This window comes from Pelophylax lessonae (assembly GCF_965119305.1).
Source record: "Pelophylax lessonae genome assembly, chromosome: 13".
NCBI classification, from domain to species: domain Eukaryota; kingdom Metazoa; phylum Chordata; class Amphibia; order Anura; family Ranidae; genus Pelophylax; species Pelophylax lessonae.
In genome coordinates this window covers 53,495,198-53,517,610 of record NC_138780.1, presented here as the reverse complement: position 1 = coordinate 53,517,610, position 22,413 = coordinate 53,495,198, and the positions used below count along the sequence as shown (strand labels likewise).

At 42.3% G+C, this 22,413-nt stretch overlaps 1 protein-coding gene across 1 annotated transcript; it reads right to left on the bottom strand.

Moving 5' to 3' along the window:
- Positions 1-1,668: 1,668 nt before the first annotated feature.
- On the bottom strand, positions 1,669-21,707 carry EMC7 (ER membrane protein complex subunit 7). The gene is made up of 5 exons (XM_082242891.1): positions 21,500-21,707; positions 15,789-15,908; positions 11,282-11,420; positions 6,531-6,611; positions 1,669-1,864 (listed from the first exon to the last, which is right to left on the bottom strand). Exons 1-5 carry the CDS (start codon positions 21,700-21,702, stop codon positions 1,715-1,717), a joined length of 693 nt encoding a protein of 230 aa, XP_082099017.1. The 5' UTR covers positions 21,703-21,707; the 3' UTR covers positions 1,669-1,714.
- Between the last annotated feature and the right edge of the window lie 706 nt (positions 21,708-22,413).

Below are 22,413 nucleotides of genomic sequence, written 5' to 3'. Positions count from 1 at the left end.
TCCCCATTGTTTATATATTGGGAGATAGACTTATTATTAAATTACATGCCATGGCACTATTTCACAGAATCTACTCCCACCTTCACTTATTAGATAAGAATTGCAATCGCTAACATTTTTCACGTACATATACACACACACACGCGCTAAAAAAAAAAAAAAGGAAATTGGGAGAATTAGGGGAACTTATCAAGACCAAAAGCAACCAAAATCTGGACCTGCCGTGCGCACAGCAACCAGTCAGCTGCTAGCTTTTATGTTCAAACCTAACTAAAGAAGCTGAAATTAGAGGCCAACTGGAAGCTGGATGAACTGCTCCAAACCTACTAAATTCCCCTTAAAGAGGAAGTAAACCCTCCTCTGACACTTTTACCTATAGGTAAGCCTATGATAAGGCTTACCTATTAGGTACTGTAAATATCTCCTAAACATGCACCATTTAGGAGATATTTACCTTACATGCAGCCAGTGACGTCACTGGCACATGTGCTCTGAAGGAACGGCCGCTGGTGTCGTTCCTTCAAAGCCCCGTGCCGTGACCGTCGGCTCCCGTGAGCGTGCACGGGAGTGACGTCACCGCGGCGTTGGCCAATCAGATGGCCGGATGACACGATCCTGGAAGACTGGCGACTGGACATGTCGCCCATCATAGAGGTAAGCGGGCGGCACGGCGGGGGCTCGTTCTAAGGTAAGTATTTCATAATGAGCTGAGCTAAACTAGCTCATTATGGGATTCTCTTTCAGCTTGTAAAAAAAAAAAAAAAAATCTGAGTTTACAACCTCTTTAATGTGTCAGTGTACCAAAGTTACCAGTTCTAAGAGTGCAGAAAAGAGTAATTCAAATTAACATTAATAACTTCTTTAAAGGATACATCTACCTTTTGTAACATGTTAATTATACCCATATTTAGGGTTCAACATTTTACAGATGCACTTCTAATCTTTCCAACCCCCAATGTCACAATGTTAAAAAAAAAAAAAAAAAAAAAAAAAAAAACCACGACCATGCAGAGTTGCGCCTGCCTGCTTCATTCATTCACAGTGTTCTGTGAATGTAAAAACTTCAAGTACTAGTAACCTTTGCGCCTGTGGGCTTGCAGTTCTCGAACTACCAATTTGCTGTTGAGCACTCTGGTAGTTTGAGTCTCTCTGTCAGAGAGTAACTGCCTGCCCATATCAGGCGTACAGCTACACAGACAGTTTGTAGGACCGTGGCATTACACCCACAATCTGCTAATTGTGGGTGCAATACTCTACAGGCTCCTAACCTGCAAAAAATAAAAAATGAGCATTAATAATTTGTTTTGAAATTGTGAACTGGTCCTTTAAAGAATAATGAGACTGACATTCATTATCTCCCATTTTCAGTAAAATCCATATAAACTAGGATTCGAGTATTCTTGCTTTCCTTGTACATGAAAAAGGGATTATTGAGAAGCATAAAATAAGTAGCATGATTCAATAAACATTTACAACTATGCTGTTGGTTCAAGTTTATTTGAAATCTTTACCTGGAGATAAATAAGTTAAACCTATACATTTTTTAATTTAACATGGGTGCCTTTGAGTTTTTCTTCTTGTTTGTCTTGAAGAACTTGAAGATCTTATTTTGACTACTTTTTTCTAAGCAATGGAAAATGTGTTCATAAAGAAAATGACTGAACTTCACGTGAACTCCCAACAGATCCATGTAAAAGATTGATCCAGCATATCACTACCTCCTCTTGCCTACTCCACTCTTGCTAACTTTTCCCCCAATGCTAGTTTTGCTGGAGGACTTTGAAGTAAAAAGTCTTGTCATGAATTCAGACACATCAGGCAGCTCTGGGTTGGAGTTCAGCATGTTCATTGACTGTTCCATTTCCTTAGGAAGAGAAATGTATTTACAAATGTTAAATAATGCTATAGATTTTACACCTTAAACTACACAGACCAAAATCATACAAACCACCATCTCCACACTAAATAGTGAAAAAAGCCCAAAGATAAAATTTGCTTTGTATGCGCTGTAATTTTCTTTTCCCCCCAATAGTTTAAGAACAGTGAGGTTGATTTACTAAAACTGGAGAGTGCAAAACCTAGTACAGCTCTGCATAGAGGCAAATCAGCTTCCAGTTTTTTTTCTTGTGAAAGCTTAAAGCGGAGTTCCAACCTGGAATTTTTTTTTTTTTTTTTTTTTAAATACCCCCGGGACAGTCAGGGCTAGTGCATTCCACAATGGCTAGCCTCTGATCTGTCCCGGGTTGCACTTACCTGTTAGGACAAATACTTACCTTGAAAACATCTTGTCCAGCACTGCCATCTCAGATGTGGGCAGCTTGAAGCCAGCGAGATCCTCTTCGGCGTCCTCTTCCGCCTTCTTCGGTCCCTCGATGCCCTGCGCCGGCCCCGCCGTCACTTCCGGTCACTGACGTCGGGGCCGATGCAGGCGCAATGATTCCTGGGAGCTATGACGTTCAGCTCCCAGGAATCATTGCAGAGCCAGGAAGTGACGACGGGCCGCGGCCGAGGAAGAAGGAAGTAAGGTAAGTATATTTTCTTCGCTACGAGGTAAGTAAAAAAAAAAATGCGATTATCCATTTCTTTTTCAGGTGACCCGGAGCGAGAAGATGGAGGTAAGTATAAAATTAGGGTGGAACTCCACTTTAAATTGAACAAGCTGAAGTTAGAAGCTGATTGGATACCGTGTACCAGATTTTGTACTCTGAAGTTTTAGTAAATCAACCTCACTGTTCTTCATAAACTATTGAGGAAAAAGAAAATTGCGAGTACAAAAAAAACAGAAGTGCCCTCCCTGATAAACTTATTTATCATATCTTTAATGCCATGTTGGCATCAGGAAAACATAAAATGGTCTCAAATACTTACTGTAATTTACTTTTCCTGACTAAAATCCATGGCAGCATACGAACCCTCACTTTTTTTTTTTATCTTATTCTTTATATGCAGAATAGGGGAGGTTGCTCTCAGTCAGACTTTCATTATTTTAAACAGGTCCTGTGGGTGGTGATAGGGATGGAGCGATATCATATGTACACTGCCATTAATTGGAGTCGGGAAAGGAAAATTACGGCATTTGCTACAATTTTCCGTTATTTAGGGTGTAACCTGTTCAGCACCCCCCTTTCATGTGACAGTGGACAGGAGTTCATCTCTCCCACAGCCACTGTCACATTTTAAAATCCTCTTCATTCTCACAGTGACGTCATTCATTTGCAAGGATCTGTGACTGAATAAACTACAAGTCCCGTTTGCAACCGCGGCAGACGGGATTGTAGTTTCAATGGACTGAGTATGTTGATCAACGAGCTCACAGTCTATCCGAACTACCTCTAGCTTTCAAACTAAAGCCCATACAAAACTACAAGCAGAAAGGCATCTACATGATCTGAAAAAGAACACATTTAAAATTAATGGATCAAAACATTTTGGATTTTGACAAGCACGATCGATAATTGATGGTATCTATGGGGTGATGATCCCGACATGTTTCACCAATAAATTTGGCTTCCTCAGGGGATATTTATTATAAACACCTAAGGAAATTCAAAAATAGGAAAAAGAGGAAAATCACAAGCAGTCACAACATAGGGTGGAAAGCCATCCCACCCTATGTTGGGTAAGGTAGTAACGATAAAGGTTACATCAGACTTTTTGTTTAAGACAACATATTGGTGGGCTCAAAGATGGTGCTGGTGTTCACTCCCTTACAAGTTTTTTAGAGAAATGAATAAGTAGAGAGGTGTTTTAAAGTGGAGAACACTTGATCATGCTGTATCCACACCCTCTAGTAAAAATCTTGATCCAGCTGTATACACCCTCTAGTAAAAATTGGATTGCTGATTGGAAAAGACTTTAGCAGGGCATGGCGTCTGAAAACCCTGCTGTCTCTCTGCACTCTTGACAGACACTGGGAACTGGCAGTCTGAGGATACAACCTCTTTGTGGCAAGAGTTTGTATCCCCTTGGCAATTACCTTAACTTAGGAAAGAGAATCTTTAATAGAACCATGTGCAGCTAAGCAAGGCGCACGCAACCTCGGGCAATAAAGCTTTAATAAAGGACAATAACAGTACATTGGAATTGCACTCACACTTTTTCTTTAAGGCAATCGCTTTACAGCATTCCAACAGGAGCTACTCGCTCCTCCCGTCCCTCCAGATGGTGACTCTGCGGTCTCCTCATCCGCGGCTGCCGCCGCTGTATCCCCGCTCTCCTTCACTGCCTGTGTTGCCTAGTCACCGGATGCCGGTTCTGGTGCGCCTGCGCACTATACCGATGTGATCTAGGGCGCCTCAGGAGAGCCTCAGCCAAAGTCGGAGCCACAAGTTGTACGTAGCAACAGCAGAGGCAGTGCACCCGTGTCTTGAATCCCCCACCTTGCAGCTCCGTACAACTTGTGGCTCCGGCTTTGGCTGAGGCTCTCCTGAGGCGCCGTAGATCACGTCGGTATAGTGCGCAGGCGCACCAGAACCCGCATCCGGTGACCAGGCAACACAGGCAGTGAAGGAGGGCGGGGATACAGCGGCGGCAGCCGCGGATGAGGAGACCGCAGAGTCACCATCTGGAGGGACGGGAGGAGCGAGTAGCTCCTGTTGGAATGCTGTAAAGCGATTGCCTTAAAAAAAAGTGTGAGTGCAATTCCAATGTACTGTGTTATTGTCCTTTATTAAAGCTTCATTGCCTGAGGTTGCGTGCGCTTTTCTTTACAGATATGAATTGTTTTGATCAGCCCCCCCCCCCCCAGTGGAGTGAGAGAGGAGCAGCAGCAACCGGGACATTTCAGCTAAAACACATACAAACAAAGGAGGTGAATACATGGACAGCGCCATGGGCTGGTGAAGTACTCCTCTTTGTACTTGTATATCAGCATGTGCAGGATCTGTCCTTTATGATTGGCAGCCAAGCAAGGGAAGGCAAGTTGAGGCCACATGCTCTGAAATGGATTAGGAGACCAATTTAGGAGAGGAAAGGATTTACTTACTGGAGTGTCCATAAGCTCGCCACCTAAGTCCCTGCAGCAGCAGAGGTGCTAACACAGACCCTGATTTCCTTAGGAAAAAGTACACTGCCAGGCTGTACCAAGAGCTAACTCACAGAGGCGTGAGGGCCTAGAAATTCCCCAACAGTGTGGTTCCACAGTCTGCTGTGCCTCAGGAAAAGGCAAAGACGGTCTTGGGACAGTTTCAGTCCCAAGTGATTGAGAAAAAATACATTTAGATATGGAGTACCGAGTCTTGAAGTCTGGTATGACACATGGCTGTTGATAAACCTTCACCTTTTGAAATTTTGATACCCCTGGGCTAATTTATGCAGAAAAATAACCACTAGATGTGGTGTGCCTTCTATTTTTGTCTAGGATTCAACTTCTGTAATGCAGCTATGAAGCAGGTCAACCCTTTTTTTATCCCCCGAACGACTTACGATATACTCCTACGTCCCTGGACTTAGGGTGGTATAGTTTTTAGAGCCAGCAACCAGATTGGCTAACTAGCTTATTAAGTGCCATTACAAGCAGCGGCTCTCTTGGGCTTTCCTGTCCCACCCGGAGACCTGAGGGACTAATCCGCACGTCCGCTGGCTTTGAATGACTGTTTGTGATAGTAACAAGGAAAGCAATGACAGGACATCACTTCTGGTTTACAAAAAAAACAGAAGTATTCAAAAACATACATTTTGGTGTTTTGAATGCTTTCAATGACAGAAGAAAGGATTTGGGGTCTTTAAAACCCCAGATCCCTTCATAAAAAGGAGTACCTGTCACGTGCCTATTGTGGTCATAAAAGAGGATTACATTCCTTGTAAGTTAAAAAAATAAATAAATAAAACAACAGTGTAAAAATAAAATCAAAGAAAAAAATAATTTAACCTGCCCCTGTTCCCACCCATGCTAGCGTGTAAAGGCAAACGTGCGCAACGATCCTGCACGCACACAGCGATTGTCCCACACATGTGAGGTATCGCAGATCATGGCCAATTCTACCACTGGACCTCTTGTGTAAAATCTAAAGTGGTAACCTGTAAAGGCTTTTAAATGGATAGTAAAATTTACATCCTTTATCGATGTTACATGGGCGAGCGCAACTTTAAAGCGTGACATCTTTGGTATCTATTTACTCTGCGTAACATCATCTTTCATACTTTACAAAAAAAAATAGGGTTATGTATTGTGTCTTTTTGGATTACAATTTCCAAAAAAACTGAGTTTGAAGAACCACTGCGCAAATACCGTGTGACACACAAAAAAAAAAAAAAAACCCACCAATTTATTCTCTAAGGTCTTTGCTTTTAAAAAAAAATATATATATATGTTTTAGGGTTCTAACTAGTTTTCCAGCAAAAAATACTGACTTTTACATGTAAACAAAAGTGCCAAAAAAAAGGCCTGGAGTTGAAGTGGTTATAGTTTAAAGATAAAAGCAGTACCAGAGAACAGACAATGAATGGTGCATTTTAAAGACACATGAAGTTAAGAGTTCAACATGCCAGCATCTAACATCAAAATGAATTACATCACAAATGGTAATTACCCGTCTCATTTCAGGGTCACTGGTATTTACAACTTTAGGAAGCAGCACAAAGATCAGTAGCGGCAGAACCATCATCATTACCTGCACAATAAAACAAACATTTAAGAGAAAGATTAGAAAAGGAATAAAAGTAACATTTTTCCCTTCTTTCACATTAGAAGATACTGGTATTGAAGGTAAAAAAAAAGCCCAACTACCTTTCCTCCCCCTTGTCCCTAAACACTTTCCTGGCTTGTTTCATCACACCAGCATTTTCCAGCACTTCTCAATTTCCTGGTTTCATAGAAAACACAGGCAGCAGGGGGAGCCATAGGCTGAACTCCTGTGAGGAGGTGGGGCTTACCTGTGCAATATCCATTCACAGAGCAACATCTTTATTTTAATTAAAAAAAAAAAAAAAAAAAAAAACATTTTTTACAATCACTTAACTAGATTTAGATTTCTTAACTTTTCTCAGTCACAGCACCCTTTAAAAAGTATGCAAAATTTCGACACACCCCAGTCTAAAATGGGGGTCTCCCATTACATCAGTGCTTAGACCCCTCGTTTCTTTCACATCCGCGTCCTTAACCCTCCGCCCACAATTTTGTATCAGGGTCCTTGGTTTTTGCCTCAAACCTTTGAGAGTCCTTAACCACTTAACCCCCGCAGGATTTGGCTGCTAAAAGACCAGGGGGTATTTTGCGATTCGGCACTGCACTTTAATGGACAATTGCGCGGTCGTGCGACGCTGTACCTAAACGAATTTGACGTCCTTTTTTTCCCACAAACAGAGCTTTCTTTTGGTGGTATTTGATCACCTGTGCGATTTTTTGATCACGCGCTATAAACAAAAAAAAAAGAGCGTCAATTTTGCAAAAATAACAATATTTTTCACATTTTTTTATATGAAATTCCCCCCCAAAAAAAAGTAAAAATCTAAATTTTTTAAAATTTTCGGCCAATTTGTTTTATGCTACATATGTTTGGGGGGGGGGGGAAAAAAAAAAAAAAAAAAAAAAAAAAAAACCCGCAAAAAGCGTATTTTGATTGGTTTGCGCAAAAGTTATCGCGTTTACTAACAAAGGGAAAGATTTCTGTCATTTTTGTTGTTTTTTTTAACACGTAATGGCGGCGATCTGCGATTTTTTGCGATACTGCAACATTGCGGCGGACAGATCGGACCCTTGACTGACATTTTTGACACTTTTGGGGTTACCAGTGACATTTCTACAGTAATCAGTGCTATATATATGCACTGTTACTGTAAAAATACACTGGCAGTGAAGGGGTTAACTTTATTTGAGAGGGAGGGGCTGCATGTGTCCCCAGGGGCGTGATTCTAACTGTGATTGGCTGTGGCTTGAGGTGTAGTTACACTGATCAACGGTTCTACATAGTAGAACCGTATGATCAGTGTCTCTACACAGGGAGAACTGACAGGCAGCTTGTTTACACTAGCTGCCTGCCTTTCTCCCTCTCCCCCGACGATCGCAGAAGGTGACCGGCTGGCATCGGGTCCGCCGGTCACACGCGCGGGGGGGGGGGGGTGCGTGACCGCTCGCTCCCCAGACCCTCCCAGGCTAGTGACGTACCGATACGTCACTCTGCCTGTGAGGGGCTGACCGCCGCAGTATATGTTCGTGCGGCGGTCGGCAAGCGGTTAACTTCAGCGGTTACTGAAGTACTTTGTTCTTCACCAGAGCACAGCTGTGGAAGCACGTCATTGGGTGCGGACTTCTGACCTCTTGCAAATGCTGCCTGCCTTGAATTCATGTCAAGCATTTCCATGGAGCTGGAGGCTTGCCCCCTTTGCACCATGGAAACACATGACACTGTACAAAGATACCAGAGGCAGCGTGGCATCCTTGACACCCAGGAATGGCACATCAATGCACACAGTGGCACCCTGATTGAGGAATGCCAATTTGAATTGTAACTAAAAGCAAAAACTTTTTTTTTTGGAGTTTTGAATAGATTTGAAAGGGATGAGAAGACCGTCAGGTTTTTATCGCCATCTCTAACCCTTTCTAAATCTGGAATCTTGGCCAGTTCAGAAGGAACTAAAGAAGTCACATTAACCACTTCCCCACCGGCGCATTGTAAAATGATGCTGGCAGGAATGCATTCTCCCTGTGGGCAGACGTCATATGACGTCCACCAATTCTCGCTGCTCTCCCGCACCCCCGGGGGGGTGCACAGTGTGGCGATAGTGGATGAGGCGGGACACAGCCCATCTCAGATCAGTGTAGAGAGCCAATAAAAAAAAATTTCTACATTTTTTCCAAGAATTATAGGAAAAAATACAACTTCAAAAAAACTCACCATGCCTCTTACTTAATACCCTGAAATGTCTACTTTCCAAAAAGGGGTAATTTGGGGGTATTTGTACTGTCCTGACATTTCAGGGCCTCAAGAACTGAGATAGGCCGTCGGTACATCAGGTGTGATCAATTTTCATTGATTGGCACCATAGCTTCTAGACTCAATAACTTTCACACAGACTAAATAATAACCACTAATTTAGGTTCATTTTTACCAAAGATTATGTAGCAGTATAAAATTTTGGACCAAATTATTGAAAAAAAAAAAAATTACTTATTTGCAAAAATTTTATAATAGAAACTAAAAATGTATTTTTTCCCCCCACATTTTTCGCTAATTTTTTCACTTCTATCACAAAAAATAAAAACCCAGAGGTGATTAAATACCACCAAAAGAAAGCTCCATTTATGTTAAAAAAAAAAAAAATATATATATATAAAAAATGTGATTGAGTAATTGTCATTCAAAGTGCGACAGAGCTGAAAGCTGAAAATTGGTCTGGGCAGGAAGGGGATAAAAGTGCCCGGTATTGAAGTGGCTGAAGAAGCCATGCGGTGGCATGTTTGTTGAAGCGAACACTGGAGATAGTGCCAATTATAAAAATGACTCATAGGCAGGGAATTTTTAGGCATGGCAGTTATTCTTAGATTACATTAGCCTGCCCTATAGCGGGTCTGCCACCATATGTTATTTTTTGTAATAAAATGAAGACTTTACCTATAAAGTAAGAGCATTTCTTTGTTGTCTTTGTTCTATTACTTGAGACATCCAAAGTTTTGTACGTTATTTCCCAGAAACATGGACTGCAAACACATGCAAGACAGCATCTATCTTGTAATCTAAGACAAGGCAGATTACAAAATGGATGCTAAAACAAGACATTACAAAATAGATGATGTCTTGTCTTAGATTAGAAGATAGATGCTAAGACAAGACAGCATCTATCTTGTCATAATCTTAAGCCCCGTACACACGTACCGATCGTCGGCCGAACGATCGTCCGTCTTTTGTCCAGGGCTGTCCTGTCCGCTGAAAAGTGCAAAAGACTGCACACGAATTTCGTCGGCCAACAACAGCCGACTGCAGAAGTGATGTCATGTGATGGTTTACTTTCCGTGTCTTTTTTTCTTCTCTGAGCATGCCCAGTCTTGCAAATCTGCTGATTGTCCGCCTAAATCTGTACTGACTGACGCACAATCGGCCGTTCTGTTGTCGGCCTACAAAAATTTTAATGCCTGCACGACAGATTCTGTTCGGCCGAAAATGCGCTGTCGGCTGTCAGAAGAATCATACTAACAAGCCGGTACGTGTGTACGGGGCTTAAGTCTAACACTGTTAAGACATAATCTAGTCTTGTACTGTTCCTAGTGTGTATTCGTTTAGGTAGCAATTATGTCTGCTAAATGTCAATCATTTTTGGGTAGGTGTTACTGCAGTGATGCGCTGGCTCACTGTGACTCCTCCCACAGGTCTGTGTTTCAATGTGCTAATAAACCTATACATAAGCCCACTAAAGTGACTAGCGTCAGGAGATACACAGTGAAGAAAATCCTTCCACATAAGCTGTACCAGTGTATCTGCAGCCCTCTCTCCTTAAAAGTACATAGAACAGATGGTATTTCTCAGTTTTCTTGTAACAGGGGGGAAGGGATATGATGCCACACACTGAATGGAGGTAACGGACACATTCCCCTCTACACAGTCTGAGGCTGTCAATCACCTGCTGTGTGAAGGACTATCACAATGGATTGCCTAGTGTTGGAAAATAACTGCCATAAAAGACACATACAGATTGCAGGGGGAAGGAGAGCCATGCTAGGGTGCTATGGATCGAGGAAAGTACATTCTTTTGTTCATTTTTCTTTTCAAAGGTTTACAACCCCTTTAAAGCGGAGTTCCACCCAAAAGTGGAACTTCCGCTTTAGGTGGTCCTAACCCCCTGACATGCCACATTTGGCATGTCATTTTTTGGGGGAGGAGCAGGTACCTAGTTTTGACAGGTACCCGCTCCCACTTCCGCTCAGAGCGCTGCGGCGCCCTGAGCGGAAGTTCACCTCTCCCCCTCCCTCCCTGCAATCTTCTGGGACAGGTCAGAGGTCCCAGAAGATTGCCGGCCAATCACGGCGCGCAGCGCGACTCGCGCATGCGCAGTGGGTACCCGGCTGTGAAGCCACAAACTGTCACAGCCGGGTGCCCACACCAGTGCTGCCGGCGCCGAGGATCGAGGCTTCGGGCGGCCGCATCGCTGGACCGTTGGGACAGGTGAGTGAAACGGCTGGAACTCCGCTTTAAGGTAGAAAACTTCAGATAAATGTTATAAAAGGGAGAAAAAAAATGAATCATGTGGTGGCTAAAGTAAAAAAATACAGGATTGCTACAGACTGGAGTTCTGTTTTAATACACTGAAATCAATTAAAGACAAGCCGATTCAACACAAAATAACCTACCATTGGGTTCATAAGAAAGTCTGTCCACCCCCAGGTCTCTCGCTTAATGAAATAGGATGGAGGACCTGAAGATTTCATCTGGAGAGGATATGGTAACCGGACTACTTCTGTGGTTTTGATGTGATTTACATATCTGGCCCTTGAGAGAGTTACAGACAGAGTTACATATTCAGTATACACATTTACAGTAATGAAACACAAATTTGCAGGGCACACAGCTTTCCCAATAATTCTTAAAGTGATATTTAAAAGGCACGTTTTTTTTTTTTTTTTTAAATAACTAAGATGTTATACTAACCTGCTCTGTGGAGTGGTTTTGCACAGAATAGCCCCGATCCTCCTCTTCTCAGGTCCCCCACTGGTGCTCCTGGCTCCAACCTTCTGCCAAGAGCCCCCAGAGCAAGCTGCTTGCAGTGGGGGCACCCAAGCGGTCTCGCTCCCATGCCGCTGCTCTGCGTGTCAATTCACGGGGCTTGGCCTAGCCCCCTATCCTCATTAGCTCACTGCCTGTGATTAACATTGGCTTAAGCTGCTATCTCAACTAATGAGGAGGGAGAGACCCGAAAGAGCCGAGGCTCTAATGCACATTGCTGGATTCCGAAGAGGGGGGGCTGCTGCACATAGGATTTTACCTTTACGCATAGAATGCATGAAGGTAAAAAACCTTAAGTCTTTGGAACCACATTAATGATACCCCAACTCAACTTGCTTTCGCGCACACCAAAAACAAATGGCAACAAAGTGGTGCAGCTCGATTTTAAAAGGTCATGTGCTTCTTATGTGCCATTTGTGTGCATAGGGCAGCTCATTGGCACAGCACATTCAGGGTTTTACATGGAAATTAATGGACTGCCCTAATTGCAACATGCAAAATCGAGCAAAAAACATGCGTGTCCCTGCAACACACAGAAAGGCACATCGTTTTTGCAGGTGTGTGACAGTGCCATTAAATCTTAAAGGCGCCCCAACACACATTGCTTTTCAGGTATTTTAACCATTCCCTTCTTTAGCTCTTGCCAAAAATATTATAATAGCTTTAAAAAAGAAAAAAAAATAAATAAAAGTGATCACAGAATACAGTGTGTTCTTAGTTGCAAAAGGGTATGGGAATAATAAATATCAGAAATATGAAATGTTTAAGTAACATACTCTTAAAAACGCCCAAAATATTATATTATATATTTTCTAAAACTAGAGACCCTGTAAAAAAAAAAAAAAAAAAAAAAAAAAAAAAAAAAACTGGTGGCAGTTGCACTTTAATGCCAAAAAGATATTTGTTCAAATGTAAATCAAACCTATATTTTGAGTAAAAAAATACACTCAAGGTAATTTTATGCACACAAACAATACCAAAGTTTGGTAAAATATATATAATATAAGGTTGCGTTGATAAAAAAAAGATACCACACATTCCCATGAAACAGTGAAAACCTATAGTAACCAAAACTGTCCATAGGTGTTGTAGTAAAAAAAATATTAATAGTGTAACATGAAACATGTTTTATACCCAATCACCAAAACACATATCCTCTCCTTTACATGAGAAAGCTTGTTATTGTTTTTAAACTTTTTGCAGCTGTGCTACACCTCTGTTATTGATTACATTAATTTACGATATGTCCCATCTGCCACCACAGCAGATGGGACATATAAATGAACAGTGATGGACTGTCTACTACTATTTTTCAAAAGGTTGGCTTAGCCTTTAAATATCAAGCCCTTGCTGGGTTAGGGGGGTCTCTTAACAAGCAAACCAAAACTTCCTGGCTAGGACTAGAAGTGTAAGATTTATGTAAGACTTAAGCCCCGTACACACGTACCGATCGGCCGTCTTTTGTCCAGGGCTGTCGTGTCTGTTGAAAACTGCAAAAGACTGCACACGAATTTTGTCGGCCAACAACAGCCGAACTATCGGCCGTTCTGGTGTGGGCCAACAAAAATTTTAATGCCTGCACGACAGATTCTGTTTGGCCGAAAATGCGCTGTCGGCTGTCGGAAGCATCATACTAACAAGCCTACAATCGGCCGATTGGACGTCGGCCGAATATTTACGGCCGACAATCGGTACGTATGTACGGGGCTTAACTGACTGTTCAGCAACAGATCCTGTGTACCAAGTACAAGTACCTAGCACAGTTAAGTCCTCAACCTCCACTGCAGCACAGCACGGCTCATTCAAGAACACACCTCCAGCTTAAAGCATAACTTTAGACCGCTCTTCTGGACAGGCTCCATTTTGCCTCTGGTACCACCATTCTTGCACATGTGCAGATTCACCCATGAGGCTCTGCTAGGCGTTTGGGTCCTGGCAGAGCCGATCTGTGCATCTGTGAACGCAGGGACAACTGTGCACTTAAAAAGACAGGAGAGGTTTCAGACTTTCCCGTTACCAGTCTTTGCACGTGGGTAGGAAAGCGCACATGTTCGCAGATGTATGGGGAAACCGACGCAGAACATTAGTGCATGTGCGAATGTGCCGCTGGGCTCTCAGGACCTTGCTGATGGAGAGGGAGGAGGCAGGGCAGCTAAGGATGTTATTGAGAGTGAAGGCCTGCTTTAATAAAAAAGTACTGTATTTTCTGGCGTATAAGACTACTTTTGAACCTCAAAAAAATCCCCCAAGAATGGGGGATCGTCTTATACGCCGAGTATAATATCTCCAAGGTAACCTAAGTATTACCGGTAGATGAAAATTAGGGGGGTCGTCTTATACACCCAGTCGTCTTATACGCTGGAAAATACGGTAACACCACAAAGATGAGACACCATTCAGCTTTAAATCACAAATTTATGCATCAGTCCCTGTCATAATTTGGCATCCTCAAAGACTATTACAGAAAGGGATACAGAAGGCCTTCCATTAGAAGTGGATTTACACGACGTTCATTTTTTTTTAAATGGGCTTCCAGTATGCACATCATATTAGCACATTACCACTCTGCTGTCAGCGCTTCTGCTTGTAACAACTGATGCCATCTTTACCAATCTTTCTTTTGGGTTCCGACTGTTCGGCCATTCAAATGCTGCACATGCACAATGGAGTCAGAGCATCACAGACTGGTGGTGTAAATGTACGCTGAGCTGCGCATGCGCTGCTTAGAGTATGTTGCCGTAAACAGGCAGAGAGCAGTTATGACAGAAGGGACTAATAGGGACTCCTCTCTCATAAAGTCGTTTTTGATTTTTTACTTTCAACTCCACTTTAAAAACGATTGTGTAAAAAGTTTACTCTGTGATGCCATTTGTACTGTTGCTTGCATTTACCACCACTGTGTATTGGATAGAATTACGTTTTGTGAACCACTAGTGAATGATATGTTGATTTATAATCTTTTGTGGATCTGCCTTTTACTTTGAAAACTAATAAAAATATATTGAATAAAAAAAAAAGGAATGCAATTGCATCACGATACTAAAATCAAAAACCTGTGTGCATAAACACTAATATAACTCATGTTAGCATTAAGGAGGCTGTAGGGGCTTAAAGCGGAGTTCCGGGGACAAAATCGACCTAATCGATTTTGTGTCCATCCGCTTGCTCTCCTTCACCTGAAAAAGGAATAGTTAGGATTATTTTTTTTTTTACTCACCTTGTATTTGAAGAAAGAAATACTCACCTATTTTCCACTTCCTCCCTCTGTGGCCGCGGCCCGCGCCGTCACTTCCGGTTTGCAATGATTCCTGGGAGCTGAACGTCATCGCTCCCAGGAATCAATGCGACGGCACCGGCCCCGCTCGTCACTTCCGGTGCGAAGCCGCATTCCCTGCTAAACAGCTTCTGGGCACGCCCAGAAGCTGTAGAGGAATGCGGCGCTGCACCAGAAGTGAGGAGAGGGGCTGGTGAAGGTGCATTCTGGGAGAAGAAGACACGGAAGAGGACGCAGAAGAGGATCGCGCTGGCTTCAGGTGCCCACAACAGAGATGGCAACGCTGTAGAAGAAATTTTATAAGTGAGTATTTCTTCTTGCAGGTAAGTGCGAACCGGGACAGATCAGAGGCTAGCCATTGTGGAATGTACTAGCCCTGACTGTCCCGGGGGTATGTTCATGGAAAAAATGTTTTTGTGCCCGGAACTCCGCTTTAAGATTTATTATCTTTATGCATCCTATTAAAGTTACATTACAGTAAAAAAAAATCCCCCCCCCCATACCTACCTAAGCCCGATCTCGATCCAGTGCTGTGCACGAGAACAGAGGCTCTCTCCCTCATTGGCTCCCGCTGCTGTCAATCACAGCCAAATTTGAGGGAGCTGGGGGCAGGGCAGAGTTGCTCTCTGTGTGTTTATGGACACACAGAATCAGCTCAGAAGCGAGCCTGAATGAGTGCCCCCATAGCAAGCGACTCAGCAGTGGGGAGAAGCACCGGCGGGAGACCCGAGAAGGAAGATCAGGATGCTCTGTGCAAAACCATTGCATAGAGCAGGTAAGAGGTTTGTTATTTAAAAAAAAAAGAAGGATTCTTGAGCTAGCCCAAGCTAAAGGTTTTAATCACAAATACACCCAATTACCTCATTTTACCCTTTGATGTGATATCCACTCTGACTGGCTCAAATCGATATGCTGGGGAGACGACTTCTACTACATAGGAACCCGGAGGAACATCATGGACCACAAAGCTTCCATCCATCCTAAAAAGGAACAAGCAATCTTGTAAACATAAAATATATATTGTTTTTTTATTTTGGACAAAGTAGGCAAGGGTTCGAACCTCCCTGACATTTTTTTGTAAATAAATACAGCAGATGGTGCTGGGTACCAAATGGAAAATACACTGCTCAAAAAAAATTAACCACTTCTGGACCGGAAGATTTCCCCCCTAATGACCAGGCCATTCTTTGTGATTCAGAACTGCGGTACTTTAACAGACAATTGCGCAGTCGTGCAACGCTGTACCCAAATAAAATTGATGTCCCTTTTCCCCCCCACAAATAGAGCTTTCTTTTGGTGGTATTTGATCACCTGTGTGCCCTATAAACAAAAAAGTGCAACAATTCCGAAAGAAAAAACATTTTTTTTTTCACTTTCTGCTATATAACATTCGCAATAAAAAAAAAAAAAAAAAAAAATGTAAAAATCCAGTTTTTCATCATTTTAGGCCAATTTGTATTCTGCTACATATTTTAGGCCAAAAAAAAAATCACAATAAGTGTATTTTGATTGGTTTGCGCAAAAGTTGTCACTTCTACAAACTAGGGGAAAGATTTATGTCATTTTTATTTATTTTTACTAGTAATGGTGGCGATCAGCGTTTTTTAGCGGGACTGTGACATTGCAGGGACAGTTCAGACACCTGACTTTTTTGAAACTTTTTTTTTGGGGGGGGGGGGGGGAACCAGTGACATTACTACAGTAATTAATGCTAAAAGTACGTACGCACTGTTGCTGTACTGACACTACTGTCAGGGAAGAGGTTAGCCCAGTGGCATTTAAAGTTAAATGTATGCCTAGCTTGGGGGTGTTTTCTAACTGTGGAGGGGATGGGCTTATGGAATTACAGGGACCTGTGTTCCTAAATAGAGGGAACACAGGAGCCCTGTGATGGTTACTGAGAAAACAGTCTGCTGTGTTTACAACAGCAGACTGCCATTCGCTCTCCACGGGGAGCGATCGCGGGATCCCGTGCCTCAACTTCCCCACTGGCGAATAGGCCTGCGCCCCCAGGATCGCTCCCGCGAGCTGCCAAACAGGCATGGCCATTCGCAGGAACTGCTGCCGTATATAGGCGGCAGCTGCTTGGCAAATGCTTAAAGGAACATTTTGAAAACACATTAGATCTCAATAGAGAAAAGTATGCTGGATATTTATACCGATATGGCCTGGGTAATGTGTTGGGATCTATACTGAAATGGAATGGACAATGTGTTAGGATCTATATTGGTATGGACTGGGTAATGTGTTAGGATCTATATTGGTATGGACTGGGTAATGTGTTAGGATCTATACTGGTATGGACTGGGTAATGTGTTAGGATCTATACTGGTATGGACTGGGTAATGTGTTAGGATCTATACTGGTATGGACTGGGTAATGTGTTAGGATCTATACTGGTATGGACTGGGTAATGTGTTAGGATCTATACTGGTATGGACTCTGTAATGTGTTAGGATCTATACTGGTATGGACTGGGTAATGTGTTAGAATCTATACTGGTATGGACTGGGTAATGTGTTAGGATCTATACTGGTATGGACTGGGTAATGTGTTAGGATCTATACTGGTATGGACTGGGTAATGTGTTAGGATGGTGTGGACTGGGTAATGTGTTAGAATCTATACTGGTATGGACTGGGTAATGTGTTAGGATCTATACTGGTATGGACTGGGTAATGTGTTAGGATCTATACTGGTATGGACTGGGTAATGTGTTAGGATCTATACTGGTATGGACTGGGTAATGTGTTAGGATGGTGTGGACTGGGTAATGTGTTAGAATCTATACTGGTATGGACTGGGTAATGTGTTAGGATCTATACTGGTATGGACTGGGTAATGTGTTAGGATCTATACTGGTATGGACTGGGTAATGTGTTAGGATGGTATGGACTGGGTAATGTGTTAGGATCTATACTGCTATGGACTGGGTAATGTGTTAGGATCTATACTGGTATGGACTGGGTAATGTGTTAGGATGGTGTGGACTGGGTAATGTGTTAGAATCTATACTGGTAATGTGTTAGAATCTATACTGGTATGGACTGGGTAATGTGTTAGGATCTATACTGGTATGGACTGGGTAATGTGTTAGGATCTATACTGGTATGGACTGGGTAATGTGTTAGGATGGTATGGACTGGGTAATGTGTTAGGATCTATACTGCTATGGACTGGGTAATGTGTTAGGATCTATACTGGTATGGACTGGGTAATGTGTTAGGATGGTGTGGACTGGGTAATGTGTTAGAATCTATACTGGTATGGACTGGGTAATGTGATAGGATCTATACTGGTATGGACTGGGTAATGTGTTAGGATCTATACTGGTATGGACTGGGTAATGTGTTAGGATCTATACTGGTATGGACTGGGTAATGTGTTAGGATGGTATGGACTGGGTAATGTGTTAGGATCTATACTGCTATGGACTGGGTAATGTGTTAGGATCTATACTGGTATGGACTGGGTAATGTGTTAGGATGGTGTGCACTGGGTAATGTGTTAGAATCTATACTGGTATGGACTGGGTAATGTGTTAGGATCTATACTGGTATGGACTGGGTAATGTGTTAGGATCTATACTGGTATGGACTGGGTAATGTGTTAGGATCTATACTGGTATGGACTGGGTAATGTGTTAGGATCTATACCGGTATGGACTGGGTAATGTGTTAGGATCTATACCGGTATGGACTGGGTAATGTGTTAGAATCTATACTGGTATGGACTGGGTAATGTGATAGGATCTATACTGGTATGGACTGGGTAATGTGTTAGGATCTATACTGGTATGGACTGGGTAATGTGTTAGGATCTATACTGGTATGGACTGGGTAATGTGTTAGGATCTATACTGGTATGGACTGGGTAATGTGTTAGGATGGTATGGACTGGGTAATGTGTTAGGATCTATACTGCTATGGACTGGGTAATGTGTTAGGATCTATACTGGTATGGACTGGGTAATGTGTTAGGATGGTGTGCACTGGGTAATGTGTTAGAATCTATACTGGTATGGACTGGGTAATGTGTTAGGATCTATACTGGTATGGACTGGGTAATGTGTTAGGATCTATACTGGTATGGACTGGGTAATGTGTTAGGATCTATACCGGTATGGACTGGGTAATGTGTTAGGATCTATACCGGTATGGACTGGGTAATGTGTTAGGATCTATACCGGTATGGACTGGGTAATGTGTTAGGATCTATACCGGTATGGACTGGGTAATGTGTTAGGATCTATACCGGTATGGACTGGGTAATGTGTTAGGATCTATACCGGTATGGACTGGGTAATGTGTTAGGATCTATACTGGTATGGACTGGGTAATGTGTTAGGATCTATACTGGTATGGCCTGGGTAATGTGTTAGGATCTATACTGGTATGGACTGGGTAATGTGTTAGGATCTATACTGGTATGGACTGGGTAATGTGTTAGGATCTATACTGGTATGGACTGGGTAATGTGTTAGGATCTATACTGGTATGGACTGGGTAATGTGTTAGGATCTATACTGGTATGGACTGGGTAATGTGTTAGGATCTATACTGGTATGGCCTGGGTAATGTGTTAGGATCTATACTGGTATGGACTGGGTAATGTGTTAGGATGGTGTGGACTGGGTAATGTGTTAGAATCTATACTGGTATGGACTGGGTAATGTGTTAGGATCTATACTGGTATGGACTGGGTAATGTGTTAGGATCTATACTGGTATGGACTGGGTAATGTGTTAGGATGGTATGGACTGGGTAATGTGTTAGGATCTATACTGCTATGGACTGGGTAATGTGTTAGGATCTATACTGGTATGGACTGGGTAATGTGTTAGGATGGTGTGGACTGGGTAATGTGTTAGAATCTATACTGGTATGGACTGGGTAATGTGATAGGATCTATACTGGTATGGACTGGGTAATGTGATAGGATCTATACCGGTATGGACTGGGTAATGTGATAGGATCTATACCGGTATGGACTGGGTAATGTGTTAGGATCTATACCGGTATGGACTGGGTAATGTGTTAGGATCTATACCGGTATGGACTGGGTAATGTGTTAGGATCTATACCGGTATGGACTGGGTAATGTGTTAGGATCTATACTGGTATGGCCTGGGTAATGTGTTAGGATCTATACTGGTATGAACTGGGTAATGTGTTAGGATCTATACTGGTATGGACTGGGTAATGTGTTAGGATCTATACTGGTATGGACTGGGTAATGTGTTAGGATCTATACTGGTATGGACTGGGTAATGTGTTAGGATCTATACTGGTATGGACAGGGTAATGTGTTAGGATCTATACTGGTATGGACTGGGTAATGTGTTAGGATCTATACCGGTATGGACTGGGTAATGTGTTAGGATCTATACCGGTATGGACTGGGTAATGTGTTAGGATCTATACTGGTATGGACTGGGTAATGTGTTAGGATCTATACTGGTATGGACTGGGTAATGTGTTAGGATCTATACTGGTATGGCCTGGGTAATGTGTTCAGAATGAAAGGATGCCACATCATTTGATGGAAATGAAAATTATCAACCTACAGAGGGCTGAATTCAAGAAAAAAAAACAAAAAATCAAAGTGAAAAAATTATGCAGCAGGCTGGTCCATTTTGTCATTTAGGGGTCTGATGTCCGCTGCAATGTCGCAGTCCCGCAAATAACCGCAGATTGACGCCATTACTAGTAAAAAAAAAAAAAAAAAACCCCAATAAAAATGACAAATTTTTCCCGTAGTTAGTAGACGTGATAACTAGAGCCAATGTGATCCTTCTATATGGGATCACAGGTCTCTATGGTCATTTCACAAGCCCCGCCACCCACAGTTAGAATCACTCCCCTAGGCTCACATTTAACCCCTTGATCCCCCACAGGGTTAACCCCTTCCCTGTCAGTGTCATTATTACAGTAACAGTGCATATTTTTAGCACTGATTACTGTAGTAATGTCTCTGGTACCCCCAAAAGTGTCAAAAATGTCAGAAAGGGGTCCGATCTGTCCGCCGCAATGTCAGTCCCACAAAAAAAAAAAAAAAAAAAAAAAAAAAAAAAAATCACAGATCGCCGCCATTACTAGTAAAAAAAAAAAAAAAACGACATAAATCTTTCCCGTAGTTAGTAGACGCGATAACTTTTGCGCAAACCAATCAAAATACGCTTATTGCTGTTTTATTTACCAAAAAATATGTAGCAGAAAACAAGTTAGCCTAAAATGTTGAAAAATTTTGATTTTTAAATTTTTGTTTTGGGAATGTTTTATAGCAGAATGTGAAAAATATTGTTTTTATTTTTGTTTATGGCGCAAAAAATAAATAAACAGCAGAGGTGATCAAATACCACTAAAAGAAAGCTCGATTTGTAGGGGAAAAAGGACATCGATTTTATTTAGGTACAGCGTCACATGACCGCGCAATTGTCCGTTAAAGTAACGCAGTGCCGAATCACAAAATATGACCTGGTAATTAAGGGGTAAATCCTCCCGGTCCAGAAAAAGGTTAAAGCAACCTTCCACCATTCAGCTAAATGGAAGTCATGGCCCTGTACACTTACCGCAGGAAGCCGATATAGTCTTCTCCGTCTACTAACACCCGGGCCCGGCTCACCCACTCCTGGGGCCTCACTCCAGGCACCACAGCTCGGCCTTCCACCTTAAACTTATCTCCCCCGAACCCCGGGCTCAGCGTCTCCAAATCAGCCGTGCACAGCGACGATAAACCGCACAGTAACAACAACCCTCCCCAGCTGAGATCCATCGCCATCAACCTGCTTCTTCCGGACATGGACTGCAGACCTGGTCACCGGAAGACGCTATGTTATGGCGGAAATGACGTCATTTCCTTACTATGGTCTCCGGGAAAATGGCCGCCGTCTATGGACTCTGCATTGTCGTAGCTTGTTGGTTATTTTTACAATACTCTCACAGGAAACAAAAAAAAAAAAAAAACAATCTCTGAAGTAAAACACAGCTTTGTCATTTCTAAACCCTTTGTTTCACTTGACTTCAGTGGCTTTAACCCTTTCCCTGCCAGAGCAGTTTTGTTTATGCTTTTTGTATGCACGCAAAAAAAAAAAAAAAAAAGACCACATTTAACCACTTCAGCCCCGAAAGGTTTTAACCCCAGGCCATTTTTTGCAATTCGGCACTGCGTTACTTTAACGGATAATTGCGCAGTTGTGCGACGCTGTACCCAAATGCAATTGATGTCATTTTTCCTCCCACAAACAGAGCTTTCTTTTGGTGCTATTTGATCACCTCTGTGGTTTTTAGATTTTGCGCTATAAACAAAAAAAGAGCGACAATTTAAAAAAAAAAAAAAAAACATCGTATTTTTTACTTTTTGCTATTAAAAAACATTCCCAATAAAAAAAAAAAAAATTTAAAAATGTAATTTTTTTTTATCAGTTTAGGCCAATTTGTATTCTGCTACGTCTTTTTGTAAAAAAAGAAAAAAATCCCAAAAAGC